Here is a 16976-nt window from a genome sequence, read left to right on the forward strand (position 1 = left end):
GTAGTCTTCCAGCAGCTCTGGAATTGCTTGCACTAGCTTGAATGAATTTCTTGAAACAGAGAAAGTTAATTATGATGCTTGAATCTTAAGATGGTGATTTGTAGAAATGCTTGGGTGATGTTTAGGGCTTGGCATGGTATTCTAAGACAAAAGGAGTAAAATGGAGGGATTAAAGCTTGCGATTCTGGGTGTTTTTGACAGCTAGAGGATGGGCTTACAATGTTTGCATTTTCTCACCAAGAAGGTGATAACCATGATTTCAGTTTGGCTTGAAAGGATGGGTTGTTTTAGATTTAGAATATTCATTTTTTGAGAGAGAGAGAGAGAGAGAGAGAGAGAGTGAAGATGGAAGAACTATAGCTTGAATCTGGTGCTTCCAGTAATTAGAGAGTATGCATGCTCCTGCTTGGGTTTTTTTAGGATAGAGAAGAAGGAGATGGAAGGGAAGGTGCTTGGGATTGATGTTTCGAGTAGTTGGAGAATAAGCACGCTTGACTACTCTGGTTTAGTTTAGTCCCCTTTCCTGGGTAGGCTATAACCCTTTTTTATATGTGTTAGAACTCCTCTTTACCCCAAAAAACCTAAATGGTTCCTTCTCAATTGGCCAAGTCTTCTCCATTCTTTCCTTTCACTTTCTCCAATATGGCCTTAATAAGTGAAATCTCCTAAAATAAGTTGAATCCATGGCTATTGAGACAAAACATTTTAGGGCCCAAAAACCTTATTGCAGCTGGACCTTGCAGAGGCTTATTTTCCACGCAATGCTCCAACTTGGCTTTCCTTTCTCTTTTCATGCGTGAGCTCATAAGGGTAAAGATGGGTAAAGTGATAGTCAAACAGAAAGGTTGAGGCTTATCTTTTTCATTAGCCTAGATATTTATGTAAACTGGATTTTAAGGGTTTCAGTTTGAAATGGGCAAGATTGGTCCGATGTCAAGGGAAAGGGTGTTGGAACTTCTCTCTTACTTACCTATGCCTTGGGCTCAAGAAAGTGGACTTAGGTTTTCTTGCTCCCAAGCAGCCCAAAACCTCCATCTTTTGAACCTCAATGGGCCTTATGGACCCTTATACTCATCCATACCACAACTCGCTCAGTAGGTATGCATGTGGCTTGGGCTTACTTAAGCTTGTCAGGCAGTTTGACACTAAAGGGAGTCGCTTGGCATGACATGTTATTTGTGTGCTTATGCTTGGACTGTGTTGTATTGCAGTGGCTAGGGGCTGTGCTAGATAATGCTTGACGAAGTAGTGGGCTAGGTGAGCTCGAGCATGTGACATTGTTCAACTTTACAGGTTTGCATGTGAAATTAGTAAACCCGTATGATGACCTCCCCACGTGCCAAATTATAGTCTTGCTTGATACATCGCGAATATCAAAACTTGTTTAGGCACTTAGTAGTCGTATTTGAAGGGCCTCCGCGTCTCTTTTATAGCACGATAATGAATTGAGCTTAAAAATATGCACGGATCTTCCTTGAGATTTTTTGGGCCTCAACAATTACTTAGAATATATATTTACCATCGCTAGGGAAGGGAGATTTGATTGAAAATAATAAAACATATATAATTTGAAAATAATAGGGCCACCAATGGAAATACAATTCGAATCCCAAAATCTGCGTTATTTCATAACAGATTTACTTCGAAGACAAATTAATAACCCGAAATAACCAACTAGCTATAGGTATAGTCAAAAGGAATTACATCCTGAATTGACCTTATTGATATCAAATACATACAAATAAAGAAGCTATATTATTCTTTTAATTATCCTGAATGACCTTATCGCTGCATGCAGTTGCTATATTATTCTTTTAATTATTACTCTATACGCTATTTAATTGATGAGGTTGAAGCCGCCTGGGATGATGTTGACGATGTTGAGGAGACCGGAAATGGTGATTCCGATAAACTGCAAGGGGGATGCCAGAAGCCCGGTCAATGAAGAGTTGCAGGCGGAGAGCGGTGTCCTCACCATCAGCTTGCAATCCGCCAGTAGTGAAGAGAGGAGAAATTGTAGAGGATCCAACAAGATTGAAAAGATTCCTTGGCTATTGGTTGTTGCAGTTGAAATCACATTACCCACAGTTCCACACAGCAGTTGTAGAGTAGCATCTACAACAAACAAACATAACATATATATGGTGAAATTAGAAAATATTCTCTTGCGAGGCTTATGTGTACATGTCATCACATTATGAATATGAACCACACATTTTGGTAAGAATTATTCTCATAAGTAATTCATATTCATGGGCATTAACAATAAAACATTACTTTGATTGAAATTAAATTGATATCAGAAAAATTAAACATATATATGGTTGATTAATTAGGGTTTGGGGTAGCCAGCTAATCTAATTAGGGTTTGGGGTAGTTAGCTAATTAGTTTACTTGCAAATACGGGGGTAGCGGTAGCACCACCGGTGCCCACATTTCTGGTGGGAGAGCAAAACAGAGTTCCTTGTATGCGGATCAGACCAAGGAGGCCGCTGATGAGCCCAAGATGAGCTTCAGCCATTGGAACTACTATTGCCACTGTGGCAACCAAGAGGCACACAAGGAGAATTGTTTTGGAGGCCATTGGTCCTAAGTGCAACAGTTCAAGTACTCTCTTCTTTGCTAAGTTGCTAATTAACTGGACTTGCAGAATTGCTGTGCAGGAATGACCAATTTATAGGCTAAGCTAAGCAAAGCAAGCCACAAGAGGGACAAGTTGCTGCAGATTTTTCTGACTAAATGAAAAGTTTTCTGTGCTGCAGTTTGTTTAAAAACGACAGTATACATTTTGGATGATCCGGACAATTATGCCAAGGAAAATTATAACATTCTTGTCTTACGTGATTCCATCAAAATCTAAGGTTGTCATGAAGCTCATACACCGTGCACGAGGCCTCAGTGGGTGGGCTTCACCCTAGAAGCCAACTGTTATACCTTCCATAGCTAGCTCTCTGTCTTAGCATGCCCATATGAGAACTTGTCATCAGTTGTTTTCTCTCACTAGAATTAATTGGCGACTGTTTTATTGCTAGCTAGCTACAGATTACCTTGCCAAGATGTAAGTTTGGTTTGACACAAAATAAGTGGTCGGACGTTTACTTCAAAAAGTCCTAAGTAGCTATTGCTAGCTAGCTAGCTCCCCCATGATCCAGCTACTAGTTAAATCAAGTTGCGTCTGGCTGCGGGCACTACGTATATGGAATGTATACATTGGACAATGACACGGGCTGTAAATTATAATTTACATGTATTTCTCCCAAATTTTCCATGGCCTTAGATAATGGAATGTAGGGTAAAACCTATGTGGTCATAGCAAAGTGTCATCATGCAATTCAAATGAAGGAGGAAAAAGTACATTTTATGAATAACTTTGCTCTTCATTTATGCAATTTATCTATTTATTTTGGGAGGTGATTTTCCCACTCTCTTTTTCTCCACTTACACTTCATAACATTGCCTTACATACACATGGGGGTGCGAGCGCGCACGCACATATATTATAAGAAAGAGACTGCAAAAGAAATCTTGGGATGGCTGGTGAAAGGTCGATCCCAACCTCCATTGACATCCCAATCTGAAAGAGTTTATAAGGTTGAGATGTCCAACTCTTGACGCAGATAATTCTCTGTGAGGTAAAAGAATAAATACAATTCTGGGGAAGGTATGCATGATCCAGAAAATTGTGAAGCATATAAGCTCATATATACCATGCATACACATTATCAATTCTATAATATGCTATGTACAATGATTTCAATAAAAGCACGAACGAATCGTCATTGATAAAAGTGAAGTTTCTTACTACAAGTCCAGCGCTTTCCAGTTTCAATGAAGGATTTCTTTTGGTCAACACATCCAGGATGATAAACTTTTGCAGAGTCCCTAAAATGAGTAATCGTGTTAAAATATAGAAGTATAAAACTGTCCAAAGTCTAGGAACAGGAATAATTCATGGCACATGTGTAAATGCTAGAAGAGACCAGAAAGTACAGGTTGAGGATCAACAGAAGATGCAATGCTCTCTTCTGGTATCCGAAATTACAGCCACACACACAGAGTAATGCTATCTTCTTTCTCGATATCTTAACTCAAGTAAAGTAATACATAATTGACTAAATAAACATAATCTAATTGACTAAGTCAAACTGAAAAGTATAAGACTAGTAAGAGTTCTTAAATAATAAAAAACAGTATAGCCGCGGCTATACTTATTTTGACATGTGGTGCCTAATTGCTAAGAAGTTTTTTTAATTAAAAAATAGTACAGCCAGGCAGCTATACTTATTTTGACACATGGCGCCTACTTGTTGGACGGATCCTATTTAATATTAAATAGTATACCCGGGCGGCTATACTCGGTTTTATTAATGTTTCTTAAAAAATCGTATAGCCGAACGGCTATACATTTTTGACACGTGTAGGCGATGTGCGGTTGCTTTGTTCTTTTAAAATAAACAATATACCTTGGCAGCTATACTCGATTTTTAAATTTTTTTTTAAAAATACGTATAGCCGCGACATTACTTTTTTTTTTTGGTTAATAAATAGTATAGCCACGTAGCTATTCTCTTATATATATATTGGGATTTTTTTCTTTTAAATTTTTTCTCTGATTTTTGTTTATCGATAAGAGTAGTTTATAGCATTATCCATTAGTATTAGGCCATTAACCGAGTCTCTATTGTCTCCTTTTAATTTTTTACTTTTCCAAAGTTATTACCCGTATAAAGAATTTAGCACTTTCACGTTTAATACTCTATTATATACTTGCGTACGTATTTTTTAATAATACATCTGTGTTTTGTACACGTCTTAAAGACTCGGTAAAATTCACATTAAAAAAAAAAAAGCAAATATACAGTACTCGTATTGTATATGTACATATGTATTTCTCATGTTTAGGGTTAAAGTATTTCTCATGAAGAAGCGTAAGTTGCTTTCACTATAAGGGCTGGAGATTGCCAAAACACGTCCACTCATCTTATTTCAAAAGTTTTAAAAATAGGTCCACGGCTCAAAGCCCAATCAACCTGGAGTTCCTGAAGACATGGGATTAGCCAATGCTTTGTCTGGGCAAAATCTCTGAGCCTAAAACCCAGCCCATGTTTATGTGTAAGATTTACACCTGCTAAATATGAGAGAATATAACCCTTTTTGAGGGAATTCTTTTCAGCTAAAACACCCCTATAAAGAGATCCGTGATAAAATTAGGCTAATTCATTGTATGATTGGCTGGAGTGGTTAAGTAAACTAGTCCATATATTATAATATAGGTGTAAGATAGGTTTATATTTTAGGCTTAAATGTTAAAATGATCCTTGTGTTTTACACATTTGGCAAATTTAATCATTGTGTTTTTAATTTGGTCAATTTAGTCCCTGTGTTTTACATCGTTAGCTAATGTTGTCCATTATGTTAAATTACCTTTAAAAAAATTCATGAAAAATTAAAAATTAATATAAAAAATTTGTTAAGTTAAGTTTATAATATTAATACAAATAACAAAATAACACAAAAAAAAGAAATTCTGGAAAACCAACAGACTGTGTCCTTCTCTCATCTTGCCACCGAACCCAACACCACAACCATCAGTTGCCTGCCAATACTGATGTTGAATCTTTATTTCACTCATATTTTGTGGGGGTGGGTGGGATGGAAAAAGGAAGAGAGAAAGAGAGATGGAGGAGTTGTGGGGAGGAAGGGAGGGCTCGGGCCAGGTTTCTTTATCCCTCCAAGGGTTTGTTGGTTCGTAAATTGTGCCCCTCACCTAGGCTAGGGCCCGATTCTTTGATGGCTCCAAGAGATAACGCATCAAGGAAACCTCCAATTGTTGTACTCATGATATTGAAAGGTGAGGCACTTTACTACAATGAATGTGGAGCAGAGCAAAAGAATCAGTGAAAAGAAACTGAAGAACTTGGTTGCCATGTTGGGATTCGACAATTGAAAAACAGAGAGAGAGAGAGAGAGAGAGAGAGAATAGGGTGGTGGCTGGGACTCCTCATGGTGGTTGTGGTGGCATGAGAACATAGAGGCTGTCGGGTTTCCAGATTATTTTTTTAACATTTTGTTATTTTAATTCATATTTGTTTGCTTTGTGAATAGAACTTAATAATTTTTAAAATTTTAAATGAATTTTTTAACAGCAATTTAACGAAATGGACAACATTGGCTAACGGAGTAAAACACATGGACTAAATTGGTCAAATTAAAAACACAAGGACTAAATTTGCCAATTAACTAAAACACAAGGACCATTTTAACATTTAAGCTTATATTTTATGGTATGTGATAGTTTTAGTAAATAAAATAATATGGCCCCTTTTGGTTCACGGGAAAGGAGATTTGGGGATGAGAAATCAATTGCTTTCTCATGTTTGGTAAGTCCAGACATGGAAAATCGTTGCTTGCCTATGGGAAAGTAGGGGCAAAAGTGAAGCCTTCCTCCCAACTTGAGGTTTTGTTTTTTCTCATGATGAGAAAGTTTGGGAAAATGAGCCAATATTAAATAAACATTTTTCATGACCATTTTGTCCCCCATTAACAATTTAGAATTACAATATATCATTAAATGCATTCTTTTTTTATTTGATTTAATACAAATTTCGTTTTCCATTCCTACTCAAAACAAACATGGGAAATGAAATAAAGTGATATCTCTCGATTACTTTCCCTGCATTACCAAACGTGGGAAATGACATGAAATGATTTCCCCTCAAATTCGTTTCGTGAACCAAACGGGCCTATGAGTTGATAGTAACACCAACGTGACGATTACAGTTCATACTATCTTTCTTTGTTTTTATTTAATAAAAATATTCTTTTCTAAAGTTCAAAACTAGAGTTGGGCACATGTCGGTTTAACCCAACCAAGCATTCCGACCAACAACTAAATCACCGTTGAAAATCAGTTTGGATCAGATCAGTTGTTGAAAAATCTCACGCTAGAGTCGAACTAAATCAAGATGATCAGTGATGGTTATGTTTCTTCGGTTTGCTCGGTTTTGACATTGGAGCTCCTACCCAAGTAAAGTAAGATTTGACTATATATGGAGTTGTGGAGTGATAAGATCTTATCGGTGATCGAGAACAATGGGAAAAAAAACCAACCGAGTCTAAACCAGCCAGTTCAGTTCGGGTGGCTGGTTTTCTTACCTAGTCTGTCATGACTCATATCCAAAATATCCTCTTCATCAAAGACAAATGATGAATTATAGTTAAGGACACGTAGTACATGACCTTTATATTACTTGGCAGAGAGAAAACTACTGCTTGTGACAATCGCTATGCAATTTGAATCCCTATAACCTTCTGGTTGTGTTACATGGACTTGAAACATAACACAAAAATATAAATCAAATTATCAGAGTAGTTATTCGATATCGTGATTTATTTGTTTCAACAATTATCAGATTCATATAGAAATATGTGTATTCAATCTCTAGAAGAAACAGAGTCATGTCTTCCTGTCTCTGTTGCGTGATAATTAGTGAGTTTAGCAAAACTATTTAAACTGATGTAGACAATGACGGACTCAGAAATTTTTCTAGAGTCAAGCTAAATTATTTATTTTTTTGGAGATCTTTTATAACCAAAATTTTTTGGACTAATTAATATTATATGGTAGGATTATATGTTTTTATATATATAGAAAATATGGTAAGATTTCAGTGGGTAGAAGAAAAAAAATCTGATGTGGGTGGCTAGGATAGACTGAATTATAAAAGATAAGTGAGTTAATATTTAATTGTAATAAATTTTGTTGTACAATTAAGACTAAACTACAAAACTAGCACTGGACTAAAGCCCAAACGAGCCCTTTCGTAGATCCGGCATTTGGATGCAGATCATATGAACCAATATGAGTTTGGCATTTTTTGATGTCCAAATTGGTGCAACGAGATGAAGACAGAGTCACAACAATCAACCAAGGACAAGAATGATTTAACGCATTTTCTTACCAAAATTGACACTGCGTAACTCCCACTAGCCCTCACCACCTCACCTTGATCTCTGCCACAACACCACTCCCTGCTGATCATCGATCTGTCATCACTGCGTAACATCACCCCTGCTTGTTTTATGTTTTTGGTTTTTAAAATTTTATGTTTGACTTGGGTGAGATATTGTGTGGTCCATCCATATGATACGAGAGAGAAAACGAATTAAATCTGAGATAAAACTTTTTTTTGTTCTCTGTTGGTCATGCTGTTATAGGGCAGCAATGGAAATATGAAAATGAATAATGTGAGCAAGCATAGTCATCGGTCGAGGAAATGGAAAATGTGGGCTACGTGGACAATATTGTTTCATTGAGATACAAACATTAATTTGTAAATTTAGAAATTTATATGGAAAAGAAAGAAGTTATTATCTGTATTTTTATTGGCTAATCTGTTATTGTGATCAATTTGTATGCAATACAGAGTTACTCATAAAGTGATTTGCATGGTGTCATTGCAAAAATCGTGGATATGCCTCACCACTATATGTAATGCCATTTTGCTGATGTGACATGTACACTACTGTTTTTATTTCGAACCAAAATGAATGGCATTGGGAAAACCATCGCTAGCTACCACAAGTCAAGTTGAGGAAAGTCACTTGAGAAATGCCTTAAAATTCCAAAACCGGCTCGACTTCTAAGGAGAAAAAGTCCAGGCTCAGAATCATCCGGTGTCGATCTACTTCTCTTTGCTACTTATTTTTGCTACTTTTACTTTTGCAATTACTACTTTTGCAGTACTTACTGTCTGCCGTCTTATTTTTATTTTATTTTTATTTGGTCTGACCTTTCTTATGTACGCTCAGCACTTACAGTCTCTTTTCTTTATGCCACTTTATACTTACAAATTACATACTCCAAGTTTTCTTTTTCCTTTGATCACTGGGAAAAAGCAAAAGGAGGGAGGTTTGTTTCTCTGTTCAGAATACCAAAAGTTTATGCCAGTTTACAATTACAAATTACATACTCGAAGTTTTCTTTTTCCTACGATCTCTGGGAAAAAGCAAAAGGAGGGAGGTTTGTTTCTCTCTTCAGAATACCAATAGGACCAAAGCAGAGATCCACCTAGTTAACTCTATATATTGAGCTTCCCTTCCTCTGCATCTCTCGACTCCATTCCCACCATTAGGATAAAAGCAGATATCCCACCTAGTTAATCCTATTGTTCCAAATATTTTTCTTCCTCAATTATCTCATGGGTTGGGTACAACGGTGTGTTCAACTGGCACTGCAGTTCCGCCATGCAGACATGGGACCAAACTCAGACATTGTGGAAAAAAGAAATATCTTACTCGTGGTCGTGACCTTGGTCTCCGCCACTCTATATTCGGCGGGGATCAATCCTCCCGGGCTCCAACACTGTAAGTGCATTATCAAATATTGCGGTTGTTCGGCCCTGACTCTTTTGTCGGTATTATTTATTTCACTGGCGCTGATGTTATCTGGTATCATGCTTATTATTCTGGTGGGTCGCAACCCTTTTGCACCCTCGGTTTATCTTCTCCTAATGGGTGCTGCCATTCCATACTGGTTTACCCTTGCAACATTCCTCCACCCACTGCTATGGTTTGCTTTCATGGTTGTGAGCTGGCTGCCTTCCTGCTATGCTCTCTTTCTGTTCCGGCGATATGTTAAGGGTGCTGATGCTGCTGTTCCTGCTGCTCCTGCTCCTGCTGGTGGTGGAGGAGAGACAGTGGCCGATGGAGGAGAGATCGTGTGAAGACAGACAGAAGGTCAAATAATGACTTTAAAAAAATGTTTATATATTGTCTAAGGTTGTCATTTCGATTAAATTTCTAGTTTTACTATATTTAAATATAATTATGTACACTTGAGAATTTGGTACTTTGTCAATTCTGTGCGAGCCTCTTTCTCGTCTTTGCATTGTGGGAATCAGAAGAATCAAAATGAAATAAAATATCCATGGGATGGGACCCTTTTAGCTCATATTCCTTAGAAAAATAACCATAACAACTTTGTATCTCAATGAATGGGTTCATTCATTAACCCATAAATCAGTAATTTTAGTGATTGCATTGCATGGCAGTCACCAATTGTAATTGCAATTATATGAAATTCCTTTATAGCTTCTAAATCTTAAGCTATGATACGACGTTTTTTTAACCCCTCTCCCTGGAGTAATTAACCATGCACAGTAAACTCAAGTATTATCGTGGCAATTCTTCTCAATCTTAAGACATGACATATTTTAAGTAAATAATTAAGATTATAAGAATTTTTTTTTAATGCCTATATAGTATATATGATTTAAATATAGGAATCCACTAGCAAAAGCCCGCGCGATGCTGCGGGTTTTAAAATTGTGTGAGATGTATATAAAGAGAAGAAAATAGGCGGGGAACATTGTTCTGTTTATATATACATGAAAAATGTAAATAGTGCCATCACGATTAGTTTCCACAAGTTTTAGTTACAAAAGATAAAATAATAACATGTTTTATATGATGTTTGATATCTTAAAATATTGGGCATATTTTAATAGATTATGTAGCTATAAAAACATCAAAATATGAGAAGTTTTGAGCTGTGCATTGTTCAAAATAGCTTGTATAACTGTTTATCTATATGCTATTGGGTCGTGGAATGAGATTTTTCTTTTTTGATGTATGTTCAAAGGGGATCTAACTGTTGCTAGCTTTGTTGTAGAGCCAACTTATGCACCTTTTCCTCAGCATAGGTTTTAACTCTGTTCTCATAAAGTTAGAAAATGCCACTTGTTAATGTTGATGAATGAAAAAAAATTTAGAGTGAGGACAATAACTAATATGATAGAATTAAGTTAAAAAATCAAACATGACAAAAAATAACGTAGATATATCAAGCATTGTATTAAATCGACGGACAAAAGTAAGTACAATATGTCAAATCAATTGAAAACAAACTAAGTACAATCTGTCAAATCAATTAAAAACAAACTAAAGACAATTGTGACAATTTATTAAAGATCTATAAGAGATTTAAGCGAAAACACTTGAGCTTTAATAGCATTGATGATTAATAAGGGAGAAAGACATTGCAAATTAATTGAGTTGTTTAAGTTTGGATATACATTCAATTGAAAGCAATTAACTTTTTAAATGTAAATTGTAGGCCAAAATTATAAAAATTTGTTAGGGCTTATATTGTACAATTAGCAATGAAAGTTGATCAATAAGACTTATCGATGTTCAAAATATATAAAAGGTCTTCTATTCATGGCCATGAAGAAAATAATGGTTCTTTTTTTGTTTGTGGCATACACATAATTTCAGATGCATTTTATATATTAAATTGTAGGGGTTATGATTCATGACCATACGTGTAGATATCCAACAAATTGACTACATAGTATATGCTTGTTTTTAATCACTTGTAAAAGCCATGTTTTACCTATTGACTACAATCCAAAATAATATCACAGATATTACAAATTCCAATCAATTTTAATCGAAAATCATATAAAGAAATGATTAATCTGATAAACTAAAATGACACAATTAATGAAGCGAAAAAAAAAATCAAATGAATTGTGCTTTTTAAACCATAAATATACATTTAATTGAATGCGTTAATAGCCAAAAATATGATTGCATAATCAAAATGAATCAAAAGGCCAAAAATATGACAAATGGTAGGGGTAAGCCACCTCTATAGCAAAGTCATCAAGAGAAAGATTCCCTTCCAACAGACATAAGGCAGAAAATCCCCTTCCAACACCCAGTAGCATATATATAAAGAACTGTCCAAACTCTTTTGAACATTGAACATCTCAAAACTGCTGATATTTTGATTGCTGCTTGGTTTATTAAAATATGGTCAATATTTTAACATGACAAACAATATATAAAACATGTTGTTAGTCTATTTTTTTGTAATTTGCTAAACAAAGTATGATGCCACTATTTAGATCTCCATGTCTATATAAATAGTACCATCTTTTCATACATATTTTCAGGTTTTTGTATACATTTCACACGGTTTTAAAACATGCAGCATCACGCGGGCACCTTTGCTAGTTACATATAAAACTGTACCGGTAATGTTATTTGTCATCTCCAGCAAAAAAAGATAAATGTTATTTCCTATCACAAACACAAAGTATCATTATTTTTACATATATTATTAATACACAAACAATGGTTTCATTGAATCACACTCTTTTTTCAGTTTGGTCTGAAAATCACACTCTTTTGTTAGTTTCATTCAATCACCGGATGCTTTGGTTAATATCTGGAATGTAAGTAATCACCGGATGCTTTGGTTAATATCTGGAATGTAAGTTCACAAACTTCTCTCTCTCTCTCTCTCTCTCTCTCATAACTACTACATATCACACTATTGACGTGATGAAGTGATTGTAAGATGGAGGCATATATATACCCTACCTCAGAATTTCTAGTATCCTCGTCCAAAGCATCAATTCTTTATAGTCAACAGTGACATGTACCGTTAATTTTTCCGTTTTCTATTTTTATTTTTTGTTTCTCCAGGTGGTGATAGAGGATTTATAAAATCCCATGTTACAGTTCAATAAATTACAGATCAATAGTTGAATTGTAGGGTGAAGATGAGCTTCATGGCAACCTTAGGCTGCGAAAGGAATAACTGACGACCACAAAATTGCTTTTTGGTTTTTTGATCTTTAACTGAGAGCATTCCATTTTGATCAGGATTAAACTTATGCAGGAACTTTGCAAGTCAGTCTGCAATTTGGCAACAAGAACTAATATTACTTGAATAAGTTGAGCTAGTACACTCGTTGCTATATCCAATTTAGCACCAATGGCCTTCAAAATAGTTCTCTTTGTGCCTCTATTGGTTGCTGCCATGGCACTTCCACTAGCCGATGCCCAACTTGGGAATCTCCTGCCCCCTCTTCTCGGTCTGTTTCGGATACAAGGCACTGTATTTTGCACTGCCAATGGCACTGTGAGTGTCGGTGGCATTGCTGCTACCCCAGTATTCCCAAGTAAGTTAAATCAATTGGCCCAAGTTTCACTCGCTTCATGTGCAAGTCATCACTCTCACTCTGATCAGTATTTTTTATTAGCCTTTTTTAGCCTTATGACCATGGTTTTAATTTGTTATTATTCTTGTTTATTTTGTTTGTAGATGCCACTGTCCAACTGCAGTGTGGAGCTGGAAATGGGGTCTCTACTGTCACAGCCAATGCGTCAGGAGTGTTTTCAATCTTGTTGGATCCTCTACACTTTCTTCTCTCTTCACTTTTGACTGGTTGCAGGCTTGTTGTCACCACACCACTCGCCACCTGCAACGCTAGTTTGCCACCTTCAGGAGTTCTCATATCTGCCTTGCAGTTCTTTGGAACCACCCTCGTCGGTGCCCTCAGCGTCATCAATGTCACCCCAGTCGGGTTCACCCTCCAAGTCTAAACTTAATAACACAGCCTTAAAAAGAATAAAATGGTCACCACTACTGCCTCTCACTTTATACACTAGTGTTGCCATTTGTATCATGTCAACTGACCATAATGTTCTACCATCTCTATAGTAGAGGTATTGCAATAAATTGCTCCACTGAAACGCAGAACAATCTTATTGTTGACAGCATATCGAATCGAACGAGTACTCTTTCAATATCGGGATTTCAATGTTTTACAAATATCAGGTTCTTAATCAATCTCTAAATGAAACAGAGGCATGTGTCAGTGTTGTTTCATCCCCTAGAACAGAGCCATGGTGTTTGTTTCTCAAGGGCAAGTTTGCAGATAAATGAGTTTAGCAATCTCCATCACAAATGTGTAAAATTTACTAGCAAATGTTAATTATATTAAACTTATACCAGCCCAGAATAGAAATTTTTGATGTGTTAGCCAAGAACAGCCGTCACTTTTTCTTTGGAAAACAGGATTGGGATGATTTCAAGTTTGTTAAGATACACTTCAGTTATCGTCAAATAGCTAAAGAACGCGACAATGCAAAGAAAACCTATGCGTATAAAATAGGTTCAAAGACCTGCATATATCTCCACGTTTCCACCTTCCTATTACTTCTTCCACAAGCTTTTCCATCTGCTTAAATATATGTGCCATATATGAATGAAGACATATCATAAAAATCCACCCAAGACAAAATCAAAGAGACCTGTTCCAGTTTTCTCCCTTCATTCATGGCTAGGATCCAAGAATACATTCTCTTTTACGCTGAGCTCATCATCTCCACCGCTATATGTTCTACTATGGCTGCGGCAATTGCAGTCCTTATTCTCATGTATCTGATCCACAAGAGAAAACCCAAAGTTTATTTATTGGACTTCAGCTGCTACCGGCCACCAAACTCTTGTAGGTTGCCCATGTCAATGTTCCTGGAGAATGTCCTTCTGGATGGCACAGACCCTGACAGCATAGCTTTTCAAGTCAAGATCCTAGAGAAATCTGGGTTCAGTGAGGAGACTTGTATTCCTCCATCTCTCACTTGCTTACCTATAAGAAAGTCACTCTCATTTGCTTTGGAAGAGGTCACAACAATAATGTTTTCTGCAGTTTCGGATTTGTTTGAGAAACACAACATCAACCCGAGAGCGGTCGATGTACTGATTTCTAACAGCAGCTTGTTTTGTCCCACACCATCTCTCAGCACTCTGATAATTAACAAGTTCAGAATGAGGAGCAACATAAAGAATTTCAACTTATCTGGTATGGGATGCAGTGCTGGACTTATAGCAGTTAGTCTAGCTAAGGACTTACTGAGAGTTCACAGCAACTCATTGGCTTTAATTGTCAGCACAGAGGCCTTGGTTTTAAATTGGTACAAAGGAAAAGTACCATCCATGTTGCTGACCAATTGTTTGTTCCGAATGGGAGGAGCGGCTGTGTTAATGTCAAGTCGAAAACAAGACAAGGGCAGGGCAAAGTATGAGCTGCAACACCTTGTTAGAACAAACAAAGCACAAGATGATCAGTCTCATGCCTGTGTGTTTCAAGAGATGGACCCTGAGAACAAACAGGGGATTTCAATATCCAAAGACATACTACATGTTGCTGGAGATGCATTGAAGGCAAACATTGGTGCTCTGGGGCCGATGGTTTTGCCAATTTCAGAGCAGATTCGATATGGGATTTCGATACTCATCCGAAAGATATGGAGCCAAAGGAGGAGGAAGACTCGCATACCGAATTTCAAGAAAGCTTTTGAGCATTTCTGCATACATGCTGGAGGGAGGGCAGTAATACAAGGAATTGAGAGAAACCTGGAGTTAAGAAAAGAAGATGTTGAGGCCTCAAAGATGACTCTGTACAGATTCGGAAATACGTCTTCTTCTTCGTTATGGTACGAGCTGAGTTATATAGAAGCAAAAGGAAAGATGAAGAAGGGAGATAGGGTCTGGCAAATTGCATTTGGGAGCGGCTTCAAGTGTAACAGTGCGGTTTGGAAGTGTGTTGCCAATGTGGGTGCTGAGAAAGAAAATGTGTGGAGAGACATAATCCATTCATATCCTGTAGAGATTCCAAACTAGAGAGACTATTTGATGTAACTTGTTATGGCATGATTTAGATTTAATACTTTTATGCAGCAGAGTTGATGTTTGTCAACGAGAGTATTTCTGAATCTGAGATATTTATGTGTTATATTCGTATTTGTATTGGTCGTATTGTTGATCAGTTGGGATTGGAATTGTGGTCCAATTGCATTTTGCAGTTTACAAATGTTGATTAGGTGGGGAAGTTTTAAAATTAGGATAAATGTTGTTTTCAATCACTTTGGATTTGAATCTTGTTTCTTGAAAAATTAAGGGCTCGTCTAGTAACGTTTTTAGAGAATGTTTTCAGAAAATTAAATTTTGTTGAGCATCTGTCTTGCATATCTATAATAAGGCCAGCTCCATTGATAAACTGTCTGATTACCATACTCAACTGATTATAAACTCTTGAAAACTCTATATTTTTGTGAGTGAGAAACCTTGAACTTTGTTGGTCATATCAAGGGAAAATATGTATTTTTTGGTCAATTGAACTTTGTTGGTTGTATTAAGGGAAAACTGTCCTAGCTAATCCTTGTGATTTGTCCTGTCTTAGCCAGTCCCTGTAACAAACAAGGCCCTAAGGTCCAAATCAAACTCAAACTTCATAGAATTAAGAACGCAATATTTTCTGGAATAGATAACATAACCATTTATCGTTATCTCATCTGTTGGGATGAGTCGGATCTAAAACTCGAAGAATAAGAATGCAGATGAAAGTATGATTTTATAAAAAACCGAAGAAACAAAACAGAATGGATAATTATCCCAACAATGTTATCTCCTCCATCTGACAAAAATGGTTCCCAATAATTGTCAGCCTTCCCACATCTTCCCTGCTCTCTAGCTATCTCAGTGGTTTTCTTGCTTTCTGTCTTACTAATTTGTGGAGTGGACTCAGATTGGGCAGGGTGGGATATCAAGGGTAGTTCCTGTTAAAGTTGGCTCACCATAGATGCAAAAGGAGGAAGAAGAAACGGCAGAAAAAAGTGTTGAGTTCATAACTTGAGTATCCATGGACATGAGTAGGACTGTTTAGGGTGGATTCCGAAAACCCTAGTGGTTGTCACATATTAATTTCACACTTTGATAATCACGTTGTCTAAACTTATTAAATTAGCATTTGGTTACATTTAAGCTTTAGAATTAGGTCACTTCACTTGAATCAAAACCCCACGTTTTGTGTGTGTGTGTGTGTTGTTTGAAATATTGAATGTTCTTCCCACTGCATTCTTCTCACTTTTCTATCTGTTTTTACATTTGGTTTCCGTTGGGTTCTTCATTTTTTCATGCTGAATCCAACCATATAAAGAACATAAAATTTGGATTAACAGTTTGAAAGTTACAAATTAAAAACGGAACAGAGGTCGAAGCTGGAAAACAGAGAATATTTGTTTATCTCTTATGTGCCAAAAAGCGATTGATCGTTTAGTTTGTTATCCGGAGAATTTCCTTTTTGTCCAAAAGCAAAAGCGATAAAATGGTGATAAAG

General features: G+C 36.5%; 3 protein-coding genes across 3 annotated transcripts; 2 read left to right on the forward strand and 1 right to left on the reverse strand.

The window, feature by feature from the left end:
* Nucleotides 1-1666: 1666 nt before the first annotated feature.
* On the reverse strand, nt 1667-2584 carry LOC103323030 (phylloplanin-like). Its single transcript, XM_008224988.2, has 2 exons — nt 2395-2584; nt 1667-2115 (listed from the first exon to the last, which is right to left on the reverse strand). Exons 1-2 carry the CDS (start codon nt 2582-2584, stop codon nt 1838-1840), a joined length of 468 nt encoding a protein of 155 aa, XP_008223210.2. The 3' UTR covers nt 1667-1837.
* Nucleotides 2585-12299: 9715 nt separating this feature from the next.
* On the forward strand, nt 12300-13602 carry LOC103323028 (phylloplanin-like). The gene is made up of 2 exons (XM_008224987.2): nt 12300-12974; nt 13118-13602. The coding sequence occupies exons 1-2, from the start codon at nt 12788-12790 to the stop codon at nt 13396-13398; spliced, it is 468 nt and encodes a 155-aa protein (XP_008223209.2). The 5' UTR covers nt 12300-12787; the 3' UTR covers nt 13399-13602.
* Nucleotides 13603-14023: 421 nt separating this feature from the next.
* KCS21 (3-ketoacyl-CoA synthase 21) lies at nt 14024-15593 on the forward strand. The gene has a single exon (XM_008225010.3). It carries the CDS (start codon nt 14135-14137, stop codon nt 15479-15481), a length of 1347 nt encoding a protein of 448 aa, XP_008223232.3. The 5' UTR covers nt 14024-14134; the 3' UTR covers nt 15482-15593.
* Nucleotides 15594-16976: the final 1383 nt, after the last annotated feature.

This window comes from Prunus mume, linkage group LG2 (genome assembly GCF_029339155.1).
Source record: "Prunus mume cultivar Tortuosa linkage group LG2, ASM2933915v1, whole genome shotgun sequence".
In the NCBI taxonomy this organism is placed as follows: domain Eukaryota; kingdom Viridiplantae; phylum Streptophyta; class Magnoliopsida; order Rosales; family Rosaceae; genus Prunus; species Prunus mume.